Genomic DNA, 25,390 nt, shown 5'->3' on the forward strand with positions numbered 1-25,390 from the left:
GCCCCCCCCCCCACTCCCTGTGCCCCTCCACCCATCTGACCCTCCCTCCTCGACTCTCTCACCCACGCTGCTGTGGTCTACGATAGCATCCATGTCCTGTAGACCCCACTTCTTATAGGCCAGAGGAGGAGGATGGACCACCTCACTGCCTGCTGCCGCCGCTGAGGAGGGGAGTAGGGAGAGAGGGGTAAGACACAGAAAGTTAGGGATAATGAGTAAGAGAAGGGGTTTGGAGGAAGAGATTAAGGAAGAGAGGGTTGCCAGAGAAAGAGGAGATGAGGGAAAGAGTTGAGTAAATGGTGTGGAATGACTATCACCTCAAGCCACAATACACAAAATATACCCCCAAAAAATACTACATGTACTAGCCTAAGTGTCAAATACTAGCTTTTGTGCGTGTGTCAGTACCTGCATCCTTTCTGGCGAACTCTGTCAACCCAGCCAGCAAATAGAGAACATGGTTCTATTAAACATCATGTAACCTTTATAGCACAATTACTATGGTACTACAACTAGTTTTACAACTACGAACACTAACCTATAGCGCTATGAAAAAGTATTTCCCCCTTTCTAATTTTCTCTACTTTTGTATTTTTTTTATACTGAATGTTATCAGATCTTTAACTAAAACCTAATATTAGATAAAGGGAACCTGAGTGTACAAATAACACAACAATGACATACATATTTTATAAACAAAGTTATGCAACACGCAATGCCCCTGTGTGTAATTGCCTTACACTCAATAACTGGTTGTGCTTCCTTTAGCTGCAATTACTCCAACCAAACACTTCCTGTAGTTGTTGATCAGTCTCTCACGTCACTGTGGAGGAATTTTGGCCCACTCTTCCATGCAGAACTGCTTTAACTCAGTGACATATGTGGGTTTTCAATAATAAACTGCTCGTTTCAAGTCCAACCACAACATCTCAATAGGGATTAGGTCTAGACTTTGACTATGCCATTCCAAATGTGTTGCTTTTTAACCATGTTTATGTAGACTTGATTATGTGTTTTGGATCATTGTCTTGCTGCATGACCKAGCTGCCCTTCAGCTTCAGCTCACAGACGGATGGCCTGACATTCTCCTGTAGAATTCTCTGATACAGAGCAGAATTCATGGTTCCTTCTATTCAGGCAAGTCGTCCAGGTCCTAAGGTAGCAAAGCATCCCCAAACCGTCACACTACCACCACCATGCTTGACCATTGGTATGGCAACACAGTGCCATCACTAACACAGCTGCCTACATACAGACTTGAAATCATTGGCCACTTTAATAAATGGATCACTAGTCACTTGAATAATGCCACTTTAATAATGTTTACATATCTTGCATTAATTATCTCATATGTATATACTGTATTTTATACCATCTATTGCATCTTAGCCTATGCCACCCTGTCATTGCTCATCCATATATTTATATTTATACTTATTCCATTCCTTTACTTAGATTTGTGTGTATTAGGTAGTTGTTGTGGAATTGTTAGATTACTTGTTAGATATTGCTGCACTGTCGTAACTAGAAGTACAAGCATTTCTCTACACTCGCATTAACATCTGCTAACCACGTGTATGTGACCAATACAATTTGATTTCTGTGGAATGCAGTGTTTGGTTTTCGCCAGACATAATGGGACCCATCTCATCCAGAAAGTTGACTCAAGTCTGCCAAAAAGCACCTGGAAGCACCTGGATGATCATCAAGACTCTTGGAAGAATGTTCTATAGACAGATGAGTCAAAAAGTATACGTTTTTGGACGACATGGGTCCCATTATGCCTGGCGAAAACCAAACACTGCATTCCACAGTAAAAACCTTATACCAACTGTCAAGAATACATTTTGCTCTGTATCAGAGAATTCTACAGGAGAATGTCAGGCCATCTGTCTGTGAGCTGAAGGGCAGCTGGGTCATGCAGCAAGACAATGATCCAAAACACACAATCAAGTCTACATGAAAATTGTTAAAAAGTAACACATTTGAAGTTTTGGAATGGCTTAGTCAAAGTCCAGACCTAATCCCAATTGAGATGTTGTGGCAGGACTTTAAACGAGCAGAAAATTAATCCACAGCCAAAAATTAATCCAGAGCAATGTGAGAGACTGATCAGCAACTACAGGAAGCACTTGGTTGCATTCATTGCAGCTCAAGGTGGCACAACAGTTATTGAGTGTAAGGGGGCAATGACTTCTTCACACAGGGGTATTGGGTGTTTCATAACTTTGTTAATTAAATAAWTAAAATAAGTATACATTTTTGTTATTATTTGTAAACTCAGGTTCCCTTTATCTAATATTAGGTTATGGTTGAAGATATGATAACATTCAGTATCAAAAATTATTCAAAAATAGAGAAAATTAGAAAGGGGGAAAAACCTTTTTGACAGCACTGTACCTCTACTGCTACTACAGTACCTCGACAGACACAAAACACACACACACAGAGCAGTACCTCGACAGACACAAAACACACACACAGAGCAGTACCTCGACAGACACAAAACACACACACAGAGCAGTACCTCGAGCCACCTGGTTTCTGCAGGCACGTAGAGACTGAAAGAGACTGAAGCCATCAATAGTGACCAGGGCTGCTGGGTAAAGAATGCTCAGCTCCTCATGCTAAGAGAGAGAGAGAGAGCGAGAGCGAGAGCGAGAGCGAGAAATTCATAAATACAAAGCGTCGTCAAAAGAACCTTGATACTCAGGCAGCTGTCAGTGTTTTGGTGTGTGCTACAGCCGTACTTGCTCGGTGACACCAGGGTGGCGGGGGATCTCGTAGGTGCGACACTTGAGCCTCAGGACAGGATCCTCATTCAACAGCTGGGCTAGGAGTAGGACCCCACTCTGACAAAAACACACAACACCACTGTTAGAATAACATTACCACACCAGCCAGCCTTCCAGGTAACAAGTAAATACTGCTGTACTGCACCTCTGTGTAGAAGCGGACATAACCAGATGAGAAGCCCACTACAATACAAGTCCAGTCTGGCCGACCTGTGGAACTCCTGAACACACACAGACAGACAGAGTTAATACTCATCATTAGAACACAAACCTACATACACATTGATATGTACACACAAGTGAACACCCATGGAGGATGGACACACACACACGGACGGTGTCGGACACACTAGGTGGCTTACCTTTTCTGGCTGGCCAGAGGTATACAGATGACACTGCTCACACTCTCCCTGTAAAGAGGCAGACACACACACACGGTGAATCTAATCTTGACTTCTTTCTGTGTCCTTTCCTCTCCTCACATTCTCTCAGTCTAACCGCTTCCCTCTCTCATTCATCAACCCTTATGTTTTCTCCCTCCGTTCTCCCCCCTCCCTGTTCTCCCCCCCCCTCCTCTGTTCTCTCCCCCCCCTCCTCTGTTTCTCCCCCCCTCCTCTGTTCTCTACCCCCCCCTCTCTGTTCTCTCCCCCCCCTCCTCTGTTCTCTCCCCCCCCTCCTCTGTTTCTCTCCCCCCTCCTCTGTTCTCTCCCCCCCTCCTCTGTTCTCTCCCCCCTCTCCTCTCCTCCTCCCTCTCTCCCCCTTCTGTTCTCTCCAACCCCTCCTCACCCCGTTCTCCCCCCATTCTCTCACCCCTCCTCGGTGCTGAGAGTTCCACTCCAGGACACAGCCAGGGTCATCTCCTCTCGGCCACCATCATCTGTCCGCCACTTCGCTGCAAGAAAGAGGAGACAATGTCAACACACACCCCGCCAACAGCAGTGTATGTGTCATTGGGGAGATGTTTATGTATTTGAGGACACTGACTTTGTTTCATGTAGCTTTAATAAGGGTAGGGTAGAGAGAATTTGTGTGTACATTAACATGCGTGTCTGTGTTTTGGGACACATACCTGTGAGAAACACAGCCTTGTGGTCTTTGGCAACGACCATCAGGTCTGAGCAGGGAGAAAGAGAAACCACACAGTCCTGCAGCCAGGGGGCAGTCACTGCAGCACTGTCCTCCTCCACCCCCTAAGGAACACAACACAACAGGACCAAACCTTATAGATCACAGAGGGCTATGGAAGGGTGCTGTCTGATTTAAGCTAGTCTTTAGTTAAAGAAGAGAAATAGTGTAAGAGACAGACAAACTGACCGTGGTGGTGCCACTGCCATCTTCTTTGGCCTCAGGGTTATCCCATGACCCCCAGTCTGAGTCGTCCCAGGCCAGCTCATTCTCTGAGCGAGAGAGATCAATCACAATTATTAGGTGGTGCAATCCAGAGTCAATTGTCAGTTAAAATGTTAGTGGTTCTTTGTAACTCAGCTGGTAGAGCATGGTGCTTGTAATGCCAGGGCAGTGGGTTTGATTCCTGGGACCACCCATAAGTAAAATGTATGCACACATGACTAAGTCGCTTTGGATAAAAGTGTCTGCTAAATGGCATATATTATTATTATTATAGTTAGGCTATAAAGCTGAACATTTATTAAAATCAGGTGATAAATGATACACACACACTTGTACACACATCTTTGGACTGGCAGGGGCAAACTAACAAAGAAGGCGGAGAGAAAGATGAGCATCAAGGACAAGAGACCTCCCCTGACCCAAAGAGAGAAGGGATGAAGTTAGAGATGCTATAAATATCAGTAAGTGGGAGGAGGGAAGAGATTGACAGAACTCGCATTGACAGTGGGACTCCTGTTGACATAGTCTGACTGCAACATGCATGTACAATGGCTCAGGGCTTTGAGTATGTGTATGTAAGTATGTATGCTTATGTGTGTGAGCGTGTCTTCCTTTGTCCAGCATCATGCGGAAATCTGTTCAAGCGCCCTCCTGTAGGATGACTCATATGACAAAGGGCAAATCCCCCCTCCTTCCTCCCTCCCTCTTTCCATCCTCATCTGCCTCCCGCTGGTACTGCAGCTCTCCAGGTCTCACCTTCACTACACCTTGCGCTCATCAACTGCTATAATCTCTAATTCTATTATTCATGATGTGACAGGTCAAAGATTTAAAGAGACATAGGAATACGTGCATTCTTTACACTCCCTGGTATTTGTAGCACTTAGATCGCTGGAACAAAATTTGCGACTTCGAGAGCTGTCAGATTCTACAGGCATGAGATGACAAGTGACGTAGCCCATACAACAAATTACAGTCTAATTTCAACTGGATTGTCAACAACACTATCTACAAATTGTGCAATTTGCGAACCATTATCTGGTCTCTATTTTTTTACACACACACACACACACACACACACACTTTATACAAGTCTATAGCAATTTTCATAGCTACTCTAACATTGCTTTGAAAAAAGAGACGAGGATTACAAACAGCAATCAAACAAGTTGGTCATACCCAGCAATTTAGCTCGCCCAGAGCTGAGCGTTAGCTAGATAACTTACCTGTTTTCTTGTCCTCCAAAGAAGGGTTGTTTTGCTGGTTCTGGAACAAGAACTCCCGGACTGCTTTGAGTTCTTGGACCCGACAGAACTCGAGCAGGCAGCAGGACATTTCGATCCCGTCCCGACCAGGCAGAGGGGATACAGGGAATTAGCCAGCTAAGCTAACGTTAGCTGGCAGCTGCAGTCCAACGGGGCAACAACAACGTTGCAGTATGATGAAGTTAGCGCTAATCAAGAAGACAAGACTCCTCAGGGATCCTTTGCGTTGAAATATGTATCGTTTCCAGGAATGTTAGTAAACAAATACATGTATAGGGTGTTGCTGTCAGTGGATTTCGTTAATATTTGCACCGTTTCAACCCTTTACTTTAAGTGTTTTGGTGATGACCAATGACTGACTGTATTGTGATGACACATCGCTAACCATAAAATACAATCTCGAGGTACATTTACAGAGACGATTTCGTGTACGTCGCCCTCTATCGCTCAGGAAGGCAGGTTCAACAAATAAAATGGAGCTTTGTTCAAGGTCAGCAAAGGTTGACAATCCAACACAGCAAAAACGCCTACCCTTCAGGCTTGAATCGATCATTACATTGGTGCCAGTAAAATAATAATATGTGATATCTATTGGTGCTGCCTTTTCACACGGGGTTTATACCTGGGATGCGTCTTGAGAGGACCGCACCGGCGTTTGCATAATATGAACCGTGTACTGTTCTTGAATGCACCCCAAGGCTGCGAACATTTCACTGCGCAAACCGTGGAACAAACGGCATTTGTTTTGACTCTGACATTATCAATCTCGTTCTAATTTGCTGTTCATGCCATTTGATTTTTCCACGTTGGATGTAACAAAACTTCATACATAATGATGATAAACAGCTTGTCCTAGTTGATCGCTTTTGATACAATGTAACTCTTCGTCCTGAGTGTTCGAAACAGCGGCTCGCTGGAGTGGACAGCTTCATACTTCCTGATGTATGTTTCAACAGCGAATGGAAATTATTATGGAGGGGTTGTGCAATCCAGTTTGTGGCATGAAATATCTTGGGCTGCAACATGAAAATAAATCCTGTGTCTAAATGACTGACTGGTCAGTTTAACGGCAGACAGTATACTAATACAGTCTGTTGTTGTATTCTAGCTTGCTCTGCGGAATCCTTACAGCCTTCAAGATGCTTGAGACACCTCCTGGCTATCCCTTCGAAGAGATAGAATATGAGGACATAGAAGTTGAAGAGGTAAGTGTCGCATGATAGCTGCCTATAGTACCAAACAATTAGCCTTTATGAGGGGAAATTACAGTAACCTTGTTGAATAGAAGTTTAGTGTTGTGATCATCCATGCCACTTCTGTGCCAGTTTCAACTGTGGAGCCAAGATAGGCTACCTCTTTCAAAACACCAGCAGTATCTAATGATTTTTATAAACGGGGTGGTTCAAGCCCTGAATGCTGATTGGCTGACAGCCATGATATATCAGACGTATACCACGGGTATGACAAAACATTTATTTTTACTGCTCTAATTACGTTGGTAACCAGTTTATAATAGCAATAAGGCACCTCGTGGGTTTGTGATATATGGCCAATACACCACGGCTAAGGGCTGTGTCCAGGCACTCCGCGTTGCGTTGTGCTTAAGAACATCCCTTAGCCGTGGTATATTAGCCATATACCACACTTCCTCTGGCCTTATTGCTTAAGTAGATTATATAGAAAATTACGAGACCGACCACCACTCAGCAACATGTCAGATTATAACCTAGAAGAGGACCCGTTGTCCAGGACTCACAGAAGGGACAGAAATTAAAACACAATTATTTCTATACTCACTATTTATATATACCACCGCGTGTCCATCTTGGCACTACCCCACCATTGTAAGAAATATTTTGGAAGTTATAGAAATACATTTATTAATGTCTACATTTGTTTTTTCCATATTTATTCTATGACAGACACCTTAATGCATAGTTTCAAATAATATTATGTAAGCTAAACATTAAACAAAATATAAAAACATTTTCTTTAACGTATAATAAAAATACAGTACCAGTCAAAAGTTTGGACACCTACTCATTCCAGGGTTTTTCATTATTTTTACTATTTTCTACATTTTCKGTATTATTCTACAATGTGGGAAATAGTATTAAATAAGAAAAACCCTTGAATGAGTAGGTGTGTCCAAACTTTTGACTGGTACTGTATATTTTTTACCTTAATTGAAATACTGTAGAATTCCATTAATTCCTATGGATGACTGCTTCTTCTGGCAGCATCAAAGCCTCTCATTGGCCAATACATAGCATCAGCAATCCAGGGTTTATATACATTATTGTGAAAACACAACATTTTCCTTGAAAGCATGTTACTAGACTAGAGCTGTTGTGTTTTATATGTGTGACATTTGTTTCTTTGTGTATCTCCAGGTTGTTGGCAGAGGGACATTTGGAGTTGTCTTCAAGGCTAAATGGAAAGGCAAAGATGTGGCCATCAAGACCATAGAGAGTGAATCTGAGAGGAAAGCTTTTGTAGTAGAGGTAGAGGAACATCCTCTCCTTACCTGCTGTAAAGCATCGTTTTTCGTTTAACCCTGTTTTTTGGGTCTAGTCTATTGTTGAAATAAGTTTTGTTATCCCAATATAAAAATTCCCACTGAACATTTAGGGACTCTTTTGATATTAGGTAGCAGCAGTCAAATGATATCCAATTACAATGTAAATGAAGCAATTCATGAATGTTAAGATGGTGCGATCCGTTTCACTTATCCATGTCTCTTCTTCATCCAGCTCCGCCAGCTTTCTAGAGTAAATCACCCAAATATTGTCAAGCTCTATGGCTCATGTGATAATCCAGTAAGTACATTCAGGAGAGTTGTCTTCTTAGTATGATTTGCCTGGTGTTCAATTATATACTTTAGGCCCATGTGTAATTATTCATTTATTAGTGATTTATTATTAATTTAATAGGTCTACAGATTTTCCTCTATATTGACACCACATTTGCAATCCCATACACTAAGTGTTTTTCCCTTTTTATCAAAATGATTGTAACATTCTCACACAGGTGTGTCTTGTTATGGAATATGCTGAGGGTGGCTCCTTATACAATGGTACGAAATCCATTCAGCTTCATTTCAACATAGTATTTTCTTTTATGTAATTTCTTAGCTATTTCAATAAGTGTATTGTTAATACTTCTATTTGCCAACCATAGCTTGTATCCCTCATCTTAGTCGAAGTGCAATTAACAGTGTATCAATCTCCCACTATATTTCTGTGTAGTTCAGTGTGGTGTCTTGTGCAAGTGATTCTTACTGTATGTCATTGTTCAATCATGATCTGTGAGGGTCTGTGCCAGTTACCATGTTAATATTGTATCTCTGTCTGTTCTGTGCACCCCACCTGACTTTCTGTCTCTCTCTCTCTCTGTCTTGACTGTGTTGTCTGTTCATTCCAAGTGCTGCATGGAGCTGAGCCCCTGCCCCAGTACAGTGCATCCCACGCTATGAGCTGGTGTCTGCAGTGTGCTCAGGGTGTATCCTATCTCCACGCCATGAAACCCAAGGCCCTCATTCACAGAGACCTCAAACCACCCAAGTATGGCCCTTTTGTTTGTGCTGTTGGTTAACTGCCTGTTTRAGGGTTGCAAAATCCTGGTGGGAAGATTCCTGGAATTACGAGGGAATAAGCAGAAAATTCAGGAGTCCTCCAACCAGGATTTCTGGAAAACCAGGGAATTGTGGCAAAGTTACCAGAATTTTGCAATCTGTTTACAGTACTTTTTCATTGTTTTAAATATACAGTACCAGTAAAAWTTTTGGACACACCTACTCATTCAAGGGGTTTTCTATATTTTTACTAATTTCTACATTGTAGAAGAATAGTGAAGACATCAAAATTATGAAATGACACATGGAATCTTGTAGGAACTAAAAAAGTGTTAAACAAATCAAAATATATTTGAGATTCTTCAAATTAGCCACCCTTTGCCTTGATCACAGCTTTGCACACTTGGCATTCTCTCACCCAGCTTCATGAGATAGTCACCTGGAATGCATTTCAATTAACAGGTGTGCCTTGTTAAAAGTTAATTTGTGGAATTTATTTCCTTAATGTGTTTGAGACAATCAGTTGTGTTGTGACAAGGTAGGTTTGGTATACAAAAGATAGCCCTATTTGGTAAAAGACTAGTCCATTATGTCAAGAACAGCTCAAGTAAGCAAAGTCCATCATTACTTTAAGACATGAAGGTCAGTGAATTCGGAAAATTAAGAACTTTTAAAGTTTCTTCAAGTGCAGTTTCAAAAACCATCAAACGCTATGATGAAACTGGCTCTCATGTAGACCACCACAGGAAAGGYAGACCCAGAGTTACCTCTGCTGCAGAGGATAAGTTCATTAGAGTTAACTGCACCTCGGATTGCAGCTCAAATAAATGCTTCACAGAGTTCCAGTAACAGACACATCTCAACATCAACTGTTCAGAGGGGACTGCGTGAATCAGGCCTTCATGGTCGAATTGCTGCAAAGAAACCACAACTAAAGGACACTCATGACTTTCCTGTGCAGATCCGAAGGATCAGGTTACAGTGGGTCAGCTCTACAGCGCCCTCCGTCTCCCACAGAGGGGGAGAGGGATGGAGTTGGGCAGTTTTATGACGGTCGTAAATAAACTCAGCAAAAATAAGAAATGTCCTCTCACTGTCAACTTATTTTCAGCAAACTTAACATGTGTAAATATTTGTATGAACATAACAAGATTCAACAACTGACACATGAACTGAACAAGTTCCACAGACATGTGACTAACAGAAATTGAATAATGTGTCCCTGAACAAAGGGGGGGTCAAAATCAAAAGTAACAGTCAGTATCTGGTGTGGCCACCAGTACTGCAGTGCATCTCCTCCTCATGGACTGCACCAGAATTGCCAGTTCTTGCTGTGAGATGTTATCCCACTCTTCCACCAAGGCACCTGCAAGTTCCCGGACATTTCTGGGGGATTGGCCCTAGCCCTCACGCTCCGATCCAACAGGTCCCAGACYTGCTCAATGGGATTGAGATCCGGGCTCTTCGCTGGCCATGGCAGAACACTGACATTCCTGTCTTGCAGGAAATCACGCACAGAACYAGCAGTATGGCTGGTGGCATTGTCATGCTGGAGGGTCATGTCAGGATGAGCCATCAGGAAGGGTACCAGATGAGGAAGGAGGATGTCTTCCCTGTAACGCATGCGTTGAGATTGCCTGCAATGACAACAAGCTCAGTCTGATGATGCTGTGACACACCGCCCCAGACCCTGACGGACCCTCCACCTCCAAATCGATCCCGCGCTAGAGTACAGGCCTCGGTGTAACGCTCATTCCTTCAACGATAAACGCGAATCCGARCATCACCCCTGGTGAGACAAAACCGTGACTCGTCAGTGAAGAGCACTTTTTGCCAGTCCTGTCTGGTCTAGCGACGGTGGGTTTGTGCCCATAGGTGACGTTGTTGCCGGTGATGTTGGGTGAGGACCTGCCTTACGACAGGCCTACGAGCCCTCAGTCCAGCCTCTCTCAGCCTATTGCGGACAGTCTGATCGCTGATGGAGGGATTGTGCGTTCCTGGTGTAACTCGGGCAGTTGTTGTTGCAATCCTGTACCTGTCCCGCAGGTGTGATGTTCAGATGTACCGATCCTGTTCAGGTGTTGTTACATCTGGTCTGCCACTGCGAGGACGATCAGCTGTCCGTCCTGTCGCCCCGTAGCGCTGTCTTAGGTGTCTCACAGTACGGACATTGCAATTTATTGCCCTGGCCATATCTGCAGTCCTCATGCCTCCTTGCAGCATGCCTAAGGCACGTTCACGCAGATGAGCAGGGACCCTGGGCATCTTTCTTTTGGTGTTTTTCAGAGTCAGTAGAAAGGCCTATTTAGTGTCCTAAGTTTTCATAACTGTGACCTTAATTGCCTACCGTCTGTAAGCTGTTAGTGTCTAAACAATCGTTCCACAGGTGCATGTTCATTAATTGTTTATGGTTCATTGAACAAGCATGGGAAACAGTGTTTAAACCCTTTACAATGAAGATCTGTGAAGTTATTTGGATTTTTATTAATTATCTTTGAAAGACAGGGTCCTGAAAATGGGACGTTTCTTTTTTTGCTGAGGTTACCTTGCCGAAACTCTGCTTTTGGGCTCTGCAGGATTGAGGGGAAAGAACCCTTTTGTTACAAGGAGATTCCTCCCGCCAAAACTACAACATCCGAATGTGGATAATGACACAATATTCCTAACAAAAATAATGTGGGAAACGGTTGGTGGGGCTCGAAACAATAATCATGTCAAATAAGTTGTTGTTTGATATCTTTAAGGATGGTATAACCAAATAACGTTAACTCTACGAATGTATATATCACCGTTATCAGATTTACATCTAAATGTTGTGGAACATATACGATTAAATATGAAACTATTTGTGAGAAGATGAAATGTAATWTTAGCCTTCTAAATGAGAGTTGTTTTTCATGTAAAGGCTTACCCAGTTAGTAACCATGCCCACGTGAGAACAGACTTTTTAGCAACGTGATGGAACCGCCCTCCAAGGCGAAGGCATAAAAAGACCGCTAACAAAATGTACATTCGACCAGAGAACGTGAGGACCATCCACACGTTGAAATGGTTGGAATCTCTACAGACCAGTATARGGACGGTAAGCCGGACGTGTAAAATGGTTAGACTACATTAGACCAGCGTGACCGACAGCGTGAGCTGAAAGATACGAAATGGTTAGAAACTTTCAACAGAGAAGAAGAAAATCTCTACCAAACCAGACAGCGTGAAGTGGTGGCTGCACTGCTGAGAAATGGTTTAAAACTAAAGACCAGCCAAAGTACAGCGCGAGCTGGATATGGCAAAATGGTTTGAAACTACAATACCAGAAAATGGTAAGACCCTCTGAAACTCGAAGAAGACTTCACAGGAGCATTCATTCTGTAGCTGTTTATGCACTGTTAGCCTAGGAAACTGGACTGAAGACGAGAGACAAAGAACAATTTTCTCTCAACACTAACGTAAACTCAACCCATTCCGTACAAATGTGCGCAACCGCAACATTCAAACGCGGCTACAAAGAAAACTAATGGGACTGTAGCGACTGTGTTSACTTCAAAATCGGGGGTGTGAACTAGGTTTCTATTCAAGCGTTGGTCGACATGGTAATGACTCTATAGTATTGGAGAAAAGTAGAAAAAACTGACCCTCCGTTACATCGTGACGTGTCATGCCGTAACGTACAGCACGCATAAAGCAACTATTTCTGTCTTACAATCTCTCTCCACCAGGTGTAGCACTTCTCTCATTGTTTAAAAACAAGAAATGGACAGTGAAGGGGTAAGGGGGATACCTAGTAATTTTTTTTTAAACGACCCGACGGGGCTTATTGCCATCTTGAATCATGCAGAAACGGGCAGCGTGGGGGTCATGTAATTGATTCTGTTGGAAATGGGAGAAATTGTGCTTTACAATGGTATTGACATTACAGTTGATCTGGAAGTATTATGTTTTTGGGGCGCTAAAATAAGGTCAATTGTACGGACCAAGGCGATGTACAAAAGTGAGTGAGTTTACGTTATAGGTATCTCTAGGGCAGTCATTGCCAAACTTTTTATAGTCCCGTACCCCTTCAAACATTCAACCTCCAGCTGCGTACCCCCTCTAGCACCAGGGTCAGCGCACTCTCAAGTGTTGTTTTTTGCCATCATTGTAAGCCTGTCACACACACACTATACAATACTATACACACACTATATGATGTATTACATTTAAGACTGAGTGTGAGTTTTTGTCACAACCTGGCTCATGGGAAGTGACAAAGAGCTCATATAGGACCAGGGCACAAATAATAATAATCAATAATTTTGCTCTTTATTTAGCCATCTTGCATATAAAACTTTATTTGTTCATCAAAAATTGTGAATAACTCACCACAAGTTAATGAGAAGGGTGTGTTTGAAAGGATGCACACAACTCTGCAATGTTGGGTTGTATTGGAGAGAGTCTTGTCTTAAATCATTTTCCACACACAGTCTGTGCCTGTATTTAGTTTTCATGCTAGTGACGGCCAAGAATCCACTCTCACATAGGTATGTGGTTGTAAAGGGCATCAGTGTCTTAACAGCGCGATTTGCCAAGGTAAGAAACTGAGCGCAGCCCTATCCAGAAATCTGTCAGTGGCTTCTGATTATATTAAATTTTCACAGAACCGCTTGTTGCAATTTCAATGAGGCTCTCTTGTTCAGCTATCGGTAAGTGGACTGGAGGCAGGGAATGAAAGGGATAAAGAAACTAGTTGTTTGTGTCATCCGTTTCGGGAAAGTACCTGACTAATTGCACACCCAGCTCACTCAGGTGCTTCGCTATACCACATTTGACATTGTCCGTAAGCTTGAGTTCATTTGCAAGCAAAAAATCATACAATGATGGAAAGACCTGTGTGTTGTCCTTGTTAATGCAGACAGAAAAGAGCTCCAACTTCTTAATCATAGCCTCAATTCTGTCTCACACATTGAATATAGTTTTGGAGAGTCCCTGTAATCTGTGTTGTTGTATGTGTCGAACTGCTTTGCTTTATCTTGGCCAGGTCTCAGTTGCAAATGAGAACTTGTTCTCAACTAGCCTACCTGGTTAAATAAAGGTGAAATAAAAAAAATAATAATAATAAATGTAAAATCCTAAACTCAGCKAAAAAATWATTGATAACCAGCACATTTCACATTTCTGCCCCTTGATAACCAGCACATTTCTGTATGTTGTATAAGCGTTACATGGTCGCTGCCCATATCATTGCGTAATGCAGAAAATACACGAGAGTTCAGCGGCCTTGCTTTAACAAAGTTAACCATTTTCACTGTAGTGTCCAAAACGTATTTCAAGCTGTCAGGCATTCCCTTGGCAGCAAGAGCCTCTCGGTGGATGCTGCAGTGTACCCAAGTGGCGTCGGGAGCAACTGCTTGCATGCGCGTTACCACTCCACTATGTCTCCCTGTCATGGCTTTTGTGCCATCAGTACAGATACCAACACATCTTGACCACCAAAGTCCATTTGATGTCACAAAGATTTCCAGTACTTTAAAAATATCCTCTCATGGTGTCCTGGTTTTCAGTGGTTTACAGAAGAGGGTGTCTTCCTTAATTGACCCCCCATAAACGTAACAGACATTTACCAGGAGCTGTGCCACGTCCGCCACGTCTATTGACTCATCCAGCTGTAATGCGTATAATTCACTGGCTTATATGCGAAGCAGTAATTGTTTCAAAACATCTCCTGCCAAGTCACTGATGCATTGTGAAACAGTGTTTGATGAAGACATTGTCTGTATAGTTTTTTTGGCCTTTTCCCCCAGCATTGTCCCAGCCATATCCGTGGAAGCAGGAAGAATTAAGTCCTCCACAATGGTATGGGGCTTGCCTGTCCTAGCCACTCGGTTAATGGGGCGGCAGGTATCCTAGTGGATAGAGCATTGGGCCAGTAACCGAAATGTTGCTAGATCGAATCCCCGAGCTGACAAGGTAAAAATCTGACTTGCCTAGTTAAATAAAAAGATATATACAAAAATGGTATCTGTTGCTTGTTTACATGTCTTTCTGAATGAAAGACGTCTTTATTCTCACTCAAAAAATTCCCGTGGCTTATTTTTCAAATTGTCATGTTTAATTTCTGAATGTCTGTGCAAGAGTGAAGGTTTCCCGCAAGAGAGTAATGGTTAATGTGATTGGATGTTAATTATTTGAATAGGCTACCTATATTTGACATTGTGTTGTTATTACACTGAACACTAGATGGTTTAGTTAGATTTTTGCCAGTGAAACYAGGCTACTCAGGCGAGAGAAAAAACTCACCCAAATGTATAGCCCCGTTGGAAAATATAAATATACTGCTTGAAAATGTGAAGGGAAAAAAAATGTGAATCACATTTTTATTTGGCGTACCCCCAACGGCATTGCACATACCCTAGAGCAGGTATTCCCAAACTGGGGTATCTATTCTAAACAAACAGAGTGAAGATTAAAGCCCGCTGAACACCCCGTGGTACACCTCTGGAAGATGCGTTCTATCAGACACTCCGAGACCAACCTACTACAACTACAAAGGACATGGTGACCTCTGGTGGACAACCAGAGACTTACACAACCAGAGACTTTCTGATGAACTACTCTCCACAGACTGATCGAGTGATTTCACCAGAGTGAGACGACAAAGACATACAAGCGTAAATATGTACTTTGTATTTCTAAATCCGAATGAGCGGTTGTTAGGGTGCTAAATAACCACATTTACAAAGAGCATATTATTCAACTGTATGTACGATAGTTGAATTCCTTTGTCTCTCCTTCCGCTCTTTCGTTCCCCATCCCCTTTCATTGGGGCGGCAGGTAGCCTAGTGGTTAGAGCGTTGGGCCAGTAGCCGAAAGGTTGTAAGTCGCTCTGGATAAGAGCGTCTGCTAAATGACTTAAATGTAAATGTTGTTGGATCGAATCCCCGAACTAACAAGGTAAAAATCTGTCATTCTGCCACTGTTCCCCGGTAGGCTGTCATTTTAAATAAGAATTTGTTTTTAACTGACTTGCCTAGTTTAAAAAATGTTAAATTAAAAATAATTAAAAATGTAAAAATTGTGTAACCAGTTGTCATCTCGGGTTAGTCCACTAGGGACTTTTCATTGCATCATGTTAGTAACCAATGTATAATCTATCCCGTGTGTGTTTATTTAATTCTGTGTTATTTATTTATTTAGTAAATAAATAATTAAGCCAATTTYTGTATCGCTGATTCATCCTGGAGAGGTGGAGAGGCTTGGTGCAGATTTGAAGTCAACGACGTTCAGAATGAGACTGATGAGGTAATAATGATAATTAATGGATGACTGGTATAACGATATATTTATATCTGTAGAGTTAATTTGGGAAACGGTAACTCATTAATCAAACTTTTTCCGTGGTGACCCAAGATTGCTAATGAGTTAATTGTTACATGATTAGTTTAATCATCGTAATAATTAAACATAGTTAATTGATTTGATAAAATAATCYTCATCGCATTAATGGTACCAACATCACTACAACACCAATAAGAAGAAGAGTCTTGCTTGGGCCAAGAAACATGAGCAATGGACATTAGACCGGTGGAAATCTGTCCTTTGGTCCAAATGTGAGATTTTTGGTTCCAGCCGCCATGTCTTTGTGAGACGCAGAGTAGGTGAACGGATGATCTCTGCATGTGTGGTTCCCATCGTGAAGCATGGAGGAGGAGCTGTGATGTTGTGGGGGTGCTTTGCTGGTGATACTGTCAGTGATTTATTTAGAATTCAAGGCAAACTTAACCAGCATGGCTACCACAGCATTTTGCAGCGATACGCCATCCTATCTGGTTTGCACTTAGTGGGGCTGTCATTTGTTTTTCAACAGGACAATGACCCAACACACCTCCAGGCTMTGTAAGGGCTATTTGACCAAGAAGGAGAGTGATGAGGGCTGCATCAGCTGACTTGGCCTCCAAAATCACCCAACCTCAACCCAATTGAGATGGTTTGGGATGAGTTGGACCGCAGAGGGAAGGAAAAGCAGCCAACAAGTGCTCACCATATGTGGGAACTCCTTCAAGACTGTTGGAAAAGCAWTCCAGGTGAAGCTGGTTGAGAGAATGCCAAGAGTGCAGAGCTGTCATCAAGGCAAAGGGTGGCTACTTTGAAGAATATAAAATATATTTTGATTTGTTTAACACTTTTTTGGGGTACTACATTATTCCATATGTGTTATTTCATAGTTTTGATGTCTTCACTATTTTTCTACAATGTAGAAAATAGTAAAAAAAATAAAGAAAAACCCTTGAATAAGTAGCTGTGTCCAAACTTTTGACTGGTACTGTATATCCTGAAGAGTCTAACACATCTAAGTAACATTTTTTTAAATRCCATCAGAATCCGTCAGTTTAAGATAGAGATATCAGTTTGCGTCTCAATCCACTGCATCCGCCAATGTCAGCCTTCTGCATCTTGGGTGGAAAGTGGCCAAGCTACAGCTGTGTTTTTCAGATCATGAGACATCCTGAAAATCGGTAGTCTCACTAAAATGTCAGTAGCGTKCGAAATGTCTGTAGCGTCAAATTATTATGACCACTCTATGGAAAGGGGAGACTCTCATGAGACTCTCATTGCTCTATGACCCCCACAAGTGTCACTGGACTCGTCTGAAGTTGGTAACGCTGATGTGCCAACTTCTGTCTGTAGCGTCTGAACCATTTGCGCTACAAACTAATATGACCCCACTATGGAAAGGAGAGACTCACGTTTGCTCTATGACCCCCGCAAGTGTCATGGGACTCGTCTGAAGGTAACCCATACAACAAATGGAGGTAGTTTTGTGCCAACAAAAATAAGGGGTTAAACATGTGTCCAAAAAAATGAAAATGTTTTCTGAGCTGTCTTATATCTCCAAATATAGGACAGACACTTCAAAACCTTATTGCTTATGTTTTATTTGTTTGACAGTCTTTTTAAATATGTATGTGTTATTCAGTGTGTTTCCGTGGGCTGTAGTAGTAGTAGTAGTAGTAGTAGTAGTAGCAGTAGCAGTAGTAGTAGTAGTAGTAGTAGTAGTAGTAGCAGTAGCAGTAGTAGTAGTAGTAGTAGTAGTAAAGGCAAAATTCTAAATCAAATAGCTAAATGATCCATGTTAAGATCGCCTTCGCAAAACAATTCTCCCCAACAGCTTAGACTTCTAGAGGTTAATGAGGTTGTACTCTCTGAACCTAAACCATAGCCATGTGTTTCAGTCTGCTACTTGTACAGGGTGGCACAGTGTTGAAGATCTGCGACTTTGGGACAGCCTGTGACATCCAGACACACATGACCAACAACAAAGGAAGTGCAGCCTGGATGGCACCAGAAGTGTTTGAAGGCAAGTAACCTTTAGCAAGGGGTTTTCCTCGTTTCATTCAAAACCAGAAGACCAAAATGGACCAAGCACTAAGTCTCTCTGTTTCACCAATAGAACAATCTAGGATCTAACCTGTATTCCTTCACTCACCTGTATCTCTCTGACTCTGTTGTKCAGGCAGTAACTACAGTGAGAAGTGTGATGTGTTCAGCTGGGGCATCATCCTGTGGGAGGGGATCACTCGTCGAAAGCCCTTTGATGAGATTGGAGGATCGGCCTTCTGCATCATGTGGGCCGTGCACAGAGGTGAGAGGTTACCGAGCCATAGACGCTTAGTGTAGTTACATACACACAGAGGAATAAAACCGAAACCGCAAAATGTCTGTGTAGTGAAGTGGAATATAGGTTTGAAAGAAAATCTTACCTAGTTGTTAGATGAAGGAAAGAAGATGAGTAGAGGAAGCCACTTTAGGCTCTTGATATTCCCCCACTGACATGCCATTCTCTTGTATGGGTTATCAGGGACTCGGCCCCCCCTGATAAAGGACCTCCCGGAGCCCATCGAGAATCTGATGACACACTGCTGGGACAAAGACCCTGCCCAGAGGCCCTCCATGGAGGAGGTCAGGAACACCATGGCAAGCCTCATGAAGGTATAGTACTGGAAAACCCCACAGACCCATGAGGTCAGAACTTCACATTCACGGCACTAATAATAACCCATAGATGTTAGTAAAAACCTGCAATTGAACAACTTATTTCTTAGTTATTATCAAATGGTGTTTGTTCCACAGTTTATGAGAGTTTGATTTTAGATCTGCGATTCCTGTTAGCATTGTGTACTCTTTCCTCCATGTGTATGCAGTACTTCCCAGGCTCTGATGAGCCTCTCCAGTACCCTCACCAGTGTCCAGGCAACAGTAGGAGTGGCTCATCCTCAGCCACAAGCACAGGCCAGTCCCATAGATTTAAATACTCTGTGAAGGTTGACGGATTTTATAAACAGTTGTTAACAAGTATCACTTTACATTGTACTAACATTGTGCTATGTAGTAATTGCTTTCAAAATGCATATGAATGAAATTCAGAAGATTCTGTTATTGCAGAAGTTTCTTTAAAAACAGATTGGAAACGCCATCGTCTCTTCTGTAGGTTCCTATGCAGACAACACTATCAACAGCTACCGAACTGAAAGCAACATGGAACACAGAACAAACTGTCAAGGGAGAGATGACACCCTGAAAAGCATTGAAGCTAGATTTCCACTTCAGTTCAAACAATCAAAGGTGATGCAGATATAGTTGGAGTATTAAGTTATTTCATCCATACCAATGTTCATGCTGTTCATGTACCTTCTCAGGGGGGAACATTACGCCCCAGCCTGCCCTCGTCCAGAAGGGCTAGTGTGGAGAGCCTGCCTGATCGTGAGCGTACCCAGAGTCCTGCTCCCACTGAGATCAAAGTGCAATGTGCTGGCCAATCGGGGCCAGAGCTGAGGGTGCCTATCAGTCCCACAGGTATGGGCCCTATTTAGTTTTGGTTGTCGTAATAGAGCTAGCTTACAAAATATGTTATATGACCGGAATCTACTGTAAGTCTGACACATTATGTCACTGCAGTGTTCACCAGGGGGCAGTACCGTACAACATACAGTAAACATGTCATACTTACCAGTACGTTTTCTATGTCTTCAGATATAAATGGTTTGGACAGCTCCATCCCCATGGCTTATCTGACACTGAATCACCAGCTGCAGGTACTGCAGGAATGGGGAGTTCTTTCTCCATTCATCTTCAATGCTGACTGATACTAAATCCTATTGATACTGATAACCAACCAGTCACATTTGACACACTATCTAAAAGCTTACTTACTACCTTTTTGGGGATTTCATGTGTCCTCTACTTGAAATAGGAAATATGTTAAAGAAGTTAAGTAATGTACAATAAGAACAATGTGATAAATTGTAAGTGCTTGACGGTGATGTGTGTTTCTGGGTTGTGTTTAGCCCCTGGCCCCATTCTCTAACTCCAAAGAGTCCATGGCTGTGTTTGAGCAGCACTGCAGAATGGCCCAGGAGTACCTTAAAGTGCAGACTGAAATCGCCCTTCTCACCCAAAGAAAGTATGTCACATATTACCATATATACAGTGCCTTCAGAAAGTATTCATACCCCTTGACTTATTCATTTTGTTGTCGAACAGCGTGAATTCAAAATCGATTAAATAGCTTTTTTTTCTCACCCATCTTTGTTTATTTTATTTTATTTTACCTTTGTTTAACCAGGTAGGCAAGTTGAGAACAAGTTCTCATTTACAACTGCGACCTGGCCAGTATAAAGCAAAGCAGTTCGACACATACAACAACACAGAGTTGCACATGGAGTAAAACAAACATACAGTCAATAAAACAGTACAAAAATAAGTCTATATACAATGTGAGCAAATGAGGTGAGATAAGGGAGGTAAAGGCAATAAAGAGGCCACGGTGGCGAAGTAAATACAATATAGCAATTAAAAAACACTGGAATTGTAGATTTGCAGTAGGTGAATGTGCAAAGTAGAAATACTGGGGTGCAAGGGAGCAAAAAATAAAATAAAAAATACAGTAGGGGATGAGGTAATTGTTTGGGCTATTTATAGATGGGCTATGTACAGGTGCAGTGATCTGTGAGCTGCTCTGACAGCTGGTGCTTAAAGCTGGTGAGGGAGATAAGTGTTTCCAGTTTCAGAGAATTTGAAGGAGAGGCGGCCCAAGTAGGAATTGGCCCTGGTGACCAGTGAATATACCTGCTGGAGCGAGTGCTACGGGTGGGTGCTGCTATGGTGACCAGTGAGCTGAGATAAGGCTGGACATTACCTAGCAGAGACTTGAGATGACCTGGAGCCAGTGGGTTTGGCGATGAGTATGAAGCGAGGGCCAGCCAACCAGAGCGTACAGGTCGCAAGAGTGGGTAGTATATGGGGCTTTGGTGACAAAACGGATGGCACTGTGATAGACTGCATCCAATTGTTGAGTAGAGTGTTGGAGCTATTTTGTAAATGACATCACCGAAGTCGAGGATCGGTAGGATGGTCAGTTTTACGAGGGTATGTTTGCAGCATGAGGGAAGGATGCTTTGTTGTGAAATAGGAAGCCAATTCTAGATTTAATTGGATTGGAGATGCTTAATGTGAGTCTGGAAGGAGAGTTTACAGCCTAACCAGACACCTAGGTATTTGTAGTTGTCCACATATTCTAAGTCTGAACCGTCCAGAGTAGTGATGCTGGACGGGCGGGCAGGTGCGGGCAGGATCGGTTGAAGAGCATGCATTTAGTTTACTAGCATTTAAGAGCAGTTGGAGGCCACGGAAGGAGAGTTGTATGGCATTGAAGCTCGTCTGGAGGTTAGTTAACACAGTGTCCAAAGAAGGGCCAGACTATACAGAATGGTGTCGTCTGCGTAGAGGTGGGTCAGAGAATCACCAGCAGCAAGAGCGACATCATTGATGTATACAGAGAAGAGAGTCGGCCCGAGAATTTAACCTGTGGGCACCCCATAGAGACTGCCAGAGGTCCAGACAACAGGCCCTCCGATTTGACACACTGAACTCTATCAGAGAAGTAGTTGGTGAACCAGGCGAGGCAGTCATTTGAGAAACCAAGGCTGTTGAGTCTGCTGATAAGAATGTGGTGATTGACAGAGTCGAAAGCCCAAAGCCAATTCCTCCTTTGACCGCCTTTCCTTCCAGTTCTCTGCTGCCAATGACTGGAACGAACTGCAAAAATCACTGAAGCTGGAGACTCATATCTCCCTCACTAGCTTTAGGCACCAGCTGTCAGCGCAGCTCACAGATCAATGCACCTGTACATAGCCCATCTGTAATATACCCGATCCAACTACCTCATCCCCATACTGTATTTATTTATTTATCTTGCTCCTTTGCACCCCAGTATCTCTACTTTGTGAAAATTAATATTTGTGTCATTCTCAAAACTTTTGGCCACGACTGTACAGTACATCGTATAGTATCTAGTATCTCTACTTGCACATTCATTTTCTGCACATCAATCACTCCAGTGTTTAATTGGTATATTGTAATTGCTTCGCCACCATGGCCTATTTATTGCCTTACCTCCCTTATCTTACCTCATTTGCACACACTGTATATAGACTTTTTCTACTGTATTATTGACTGTATGTTTGTTCCATGTGTAACTCTGTGTTGTTGAATGTGTCGAACTGCTTTGCTTTATTCTTGGCCAGGTCGCAGTTGTAAATGAGAACTTGTTCTCAACTAGCCTACCTGGTTAAATAAAGGTGAAATAAATAAGAATTTTGAATTCAGGCTGTAACACAACAAAATGTGGAATATGTCAAGGGGTATAAATACTTTCTGAAGACACTGTATATATTCACAGTCACTTAAGTCACATTATTTATGTATATTAATTATAGGTATTTAGTTTTCTTAGTAGTTGTAGCAGTAGTTTTTATTAGTTTTAGGCCTATTAGTAGTTCACAACTTTTTATGGTGTAAATGTAAGTTTCTGTTTTTTATTGTTATTATTATTTAACAGTAATTGCATATTATTCTTGGAACATTTTTTTTGGGGGGGGGGGGGTACTCTTGAAAAAGAGATGGTGCATCTCGAGATTTCATCCTGCACATTTTCAAATGAATAAATATTTACCCAGCTTCCCGTTGCTTTGACAGAAGATGTTCATCCAATTTGCAGACACTATACCTCAGATGGCACTGTACTCTAGTGTGAATAATGACTTACTGGTTTACTTGTTGTATCTGTTGTGATACCAGTTACTCTTAACATGAGTAAATTCATTAGAATTTGTTTCCAAAACTGTATAGTATTTTACTGTGTAGTCATTTATTGTACAGTTACAGTGAATATAGGCTACCTAAACGCTAAACATGTTCTCTCTCCCTTTGTGGTGGTGATGTGTAGGAAGGAGCTGATCTCTGAGCTGCACCAGGATGAGAGGCAGCAGCAGAACACGTCCCGTCTGATTCAGGAACACACCAAACTGTTGGACGAGAACAAGAGTCTCTCCACCTACTTCCACATTTGTAAGAACAAGCTGGAGCGGATCCAGAGTCAGCAACAGACGAGTTAGAATGCCTCCTGATGTGTGCCTGTTGCCCTAGAACTGTCCTCAGATCAGCAGCAGCCGAAGACACTGTCTGTCAAGTGGCCATTTTGTGATGTCTCTTCTGTTGACCCTCAGCTGTTTTGGGATCAGCTGCAGCCAAATATACCTACCATATTTGTAATGAATGCTTCATATTGCTCATTAACTGTTTTCGGATGAGCAGCTAAAGAGACTGGCCATTTGTTAACACTTCCCTGTTGCTCTTAAACTGTTCTTGGATCATTGGCCAAAGAGGAAAGCCATACTATTATGAATGTTTTGTGGATCCTCAACTGATCCACAGTCAGCAGCAGACTGCACACAGCAGGTCTCCCCTCAGGTCCTTGCTCCCCAATGCGCTGTACAGTTAAGATACTCTGCCGCATTCAGTACAACAATAATATTGTGCAAGATGTCTCATTAACAGCTCAGTTCATTTGCACGCATGTCTCGCAAAGACGTTATTCTATTCTGCCAGAGGAACAGTGGACTCGTTGAACAAGGGAAGCCTGGAGGCCCTGTAACATCTTCTCCTACTGTAGCTGTCGACATCCAAAATAAATGCAGTTGCCTCTAGAGATTGATCTTTGGTCAGTTTTGTATTCCCCTCCCCAATGTTTAAAGTTAGGATTTGAGGAGGACAAGCTGATCCTAGATCTGTGCCTAAGTTTAATTTCTGCTCTTAGTGTGGCATCCAGGAAGTATCAGAGTGTTGTTGGTGTTGTTAAGATGGATGACTTGCAGTAACACCTCAGACGATTTGAGATGTTTCCTGACTTGCGGCAGATGTCTGTCCCCTCCCCAGGGCTGTTGTAGAGGTGCTAGTATTGAAAGAAGTGGCTCAGCTTGTTGTTCTTCTCTGGCTCTGACCTCTCTGTGACAGCTAGCTTTGTATGGAGATGACTAAGATGTGCACAAAAGGCTGTCATTTGATATATATTTGCGTCTTTTTAAATTTCTATGGCATTCTTATATCTTTTCCCCTTTTCATATGCACTAGCTCATTGAGAAGTAATGACACTATTTTAAATGGATCTTCATTTTTATTTTATATAGCCTATACTTTTCCATGTTCGGTGAATCAGCAAAGTTTTACATTTGTTTTGAGATCTTTCTCAATCTTTCTGCCTTGTAGGTTTTAGATATTTTTTCTTCTCATTCTCTAAATTTAGAATGCCACCACCACTAAGTATTAGTTTTTATATTTTGTTAATTTAGTCAATTATTTCACTTTTGTATTCACCCCTATAGTGTTAAATGTGTATGTGCTGGTTGTGGACTAAGAGTTTGGTCTTGTTCTAGCACTTCCACCAATGTGTTATACWCTTTTGTTCGCTTTATTTGCCCTCTCTGTGCGCGTGTTCACAAGTTGCCTTAGGCTATATCTCACTTTCTGTACTGTATTTTTAAAAATAGCGTTTTGACTTGCAAAACCAGATGTCGTCAATGCACTTTTGAATGTACGGTGAGCTCAAAAGTATTGGGACATTGACACATTTGTTGTTGTTTTGGCTCTGTGCTTCAGCGCTTTGGATTTGAAATGATACAATGACTATGAGGTTGAAGTGCAAACTGTCAGCTTTCATTTGAGGGTATTTATTTATTTTCATATCAGGTGAACCGTTTAGAAATTACATAAATTTTTGTACATTGTACCCCCCCCCCCCCCCCCCCCCCCCCCCCCCATTTTAGGGACCAAAAAACAAATTCACTTGTATGTGTATAAAAGTAGTCAAACGTTTAGTATTTGGTCCCATTTCCTAGTACACAATGATTACATCAAGCTTGTGACTCTACAAACTTGTTGAAAATAATTTGCTGTTTGTTTTGGTTGTGTTTCAGATTGTTTTGTGCCCAATAGAAATGAATGGTAAATAATGTATTGTGTCATTTTGGAGTCACTTGTTGGATGTATTTGCTCTTTGTTTTGGTTGTTTCAGGTTATTTTGTGCTCAATAGAACTGTAAA

At 42.2% G+C, this 25,390-nt stretch overlaps 2 protein-coding genes across 2 annotated transcripts in view; one reads left to right on the forward strand and one right to left on the reverse strand.

Annotated features, from left to right (window-relative positions):
- Positions 1-5,601, reverse strand: part of LOC111969039 (rab3 GTPase-activating protein non-catalytic subunit) — a 21,691-nt gene extending 16,090 nt beyond the window's left edge. The window contains 9 exon segments of the mRNA XM_070445232.1: positions 63-161; positions 2,528-2,627; positions 2,751-2,852; positions 2,941-3,016; positions 3,158-3,205; positions 3,606-3,687; positions 3,865-3,985; positions 4,110-4,192; positions 5,372-5,601. Coding sequence (XP_070301333.1) covers positions 63-161; positions 2,528-2,627; positions 2,751-2,852; positions 2,941-3,016; positions 3,158-3,205; positions 3,606-3,687; positions 3,865-3,985; positions 4,110-4,192; positions 5,372-5,480 — 820 coding nt within the window. The 5' untranslated portion in view covers positions 5,481-5,601.
- A 661-nt stretch (positions 5,602-6,262) lies between these two features.
- On the forward strand, positions 6,263-23,455 carry LOC111968864 (mitogen-activated protein kinase kinase kinase 7). Its single transcript, XM_070445231.1, has 15 exons — positions 6,263-6,352; positions 6,519-6,615; positions 7,804-7,914; positions 8,164-8,229; positions 8,441-8,486; positions 8,835-8,973; positions 18,188-18,316; positions 18,473-18,597; positions 18,814-18,944; positions 19,157-19,244; positions 19,444-19,577; positions 19,652-19,808; positions 19,986-20,047; positions 20,300-20,415; positions 23,239-23,455. Exons 2-15 carry the CDS (start codon positions 6,550-6,552, stop codon positions 23,405-23,407), a joined length of 1,539 nt encoding a protein of 512 aa, XP_070301332.1. The 5' UTR covers positions 6,263-6,352; positions 6,519-6,549; the 3' UTR covers positions 23,408-23,455.
- Positions 23,456-25,390: the final 1,935 nt, after the last annotated feature.

Source organism: Salvelinus sp. IW2-2015, linkage group LG9, assembly GCF_002910315.2.
Source record: "Salvelinus sp. IW2-2015 linkage group LG9, ASM291031v2, whole genome shotgun sequence".
Lineage (NCBI taxonomy): Eukaryota > Metazoa > Chordata > Actinopteri > Salmoniformes > Salmonidae > Salvelinus > Salvelinus sp. IW2-2015.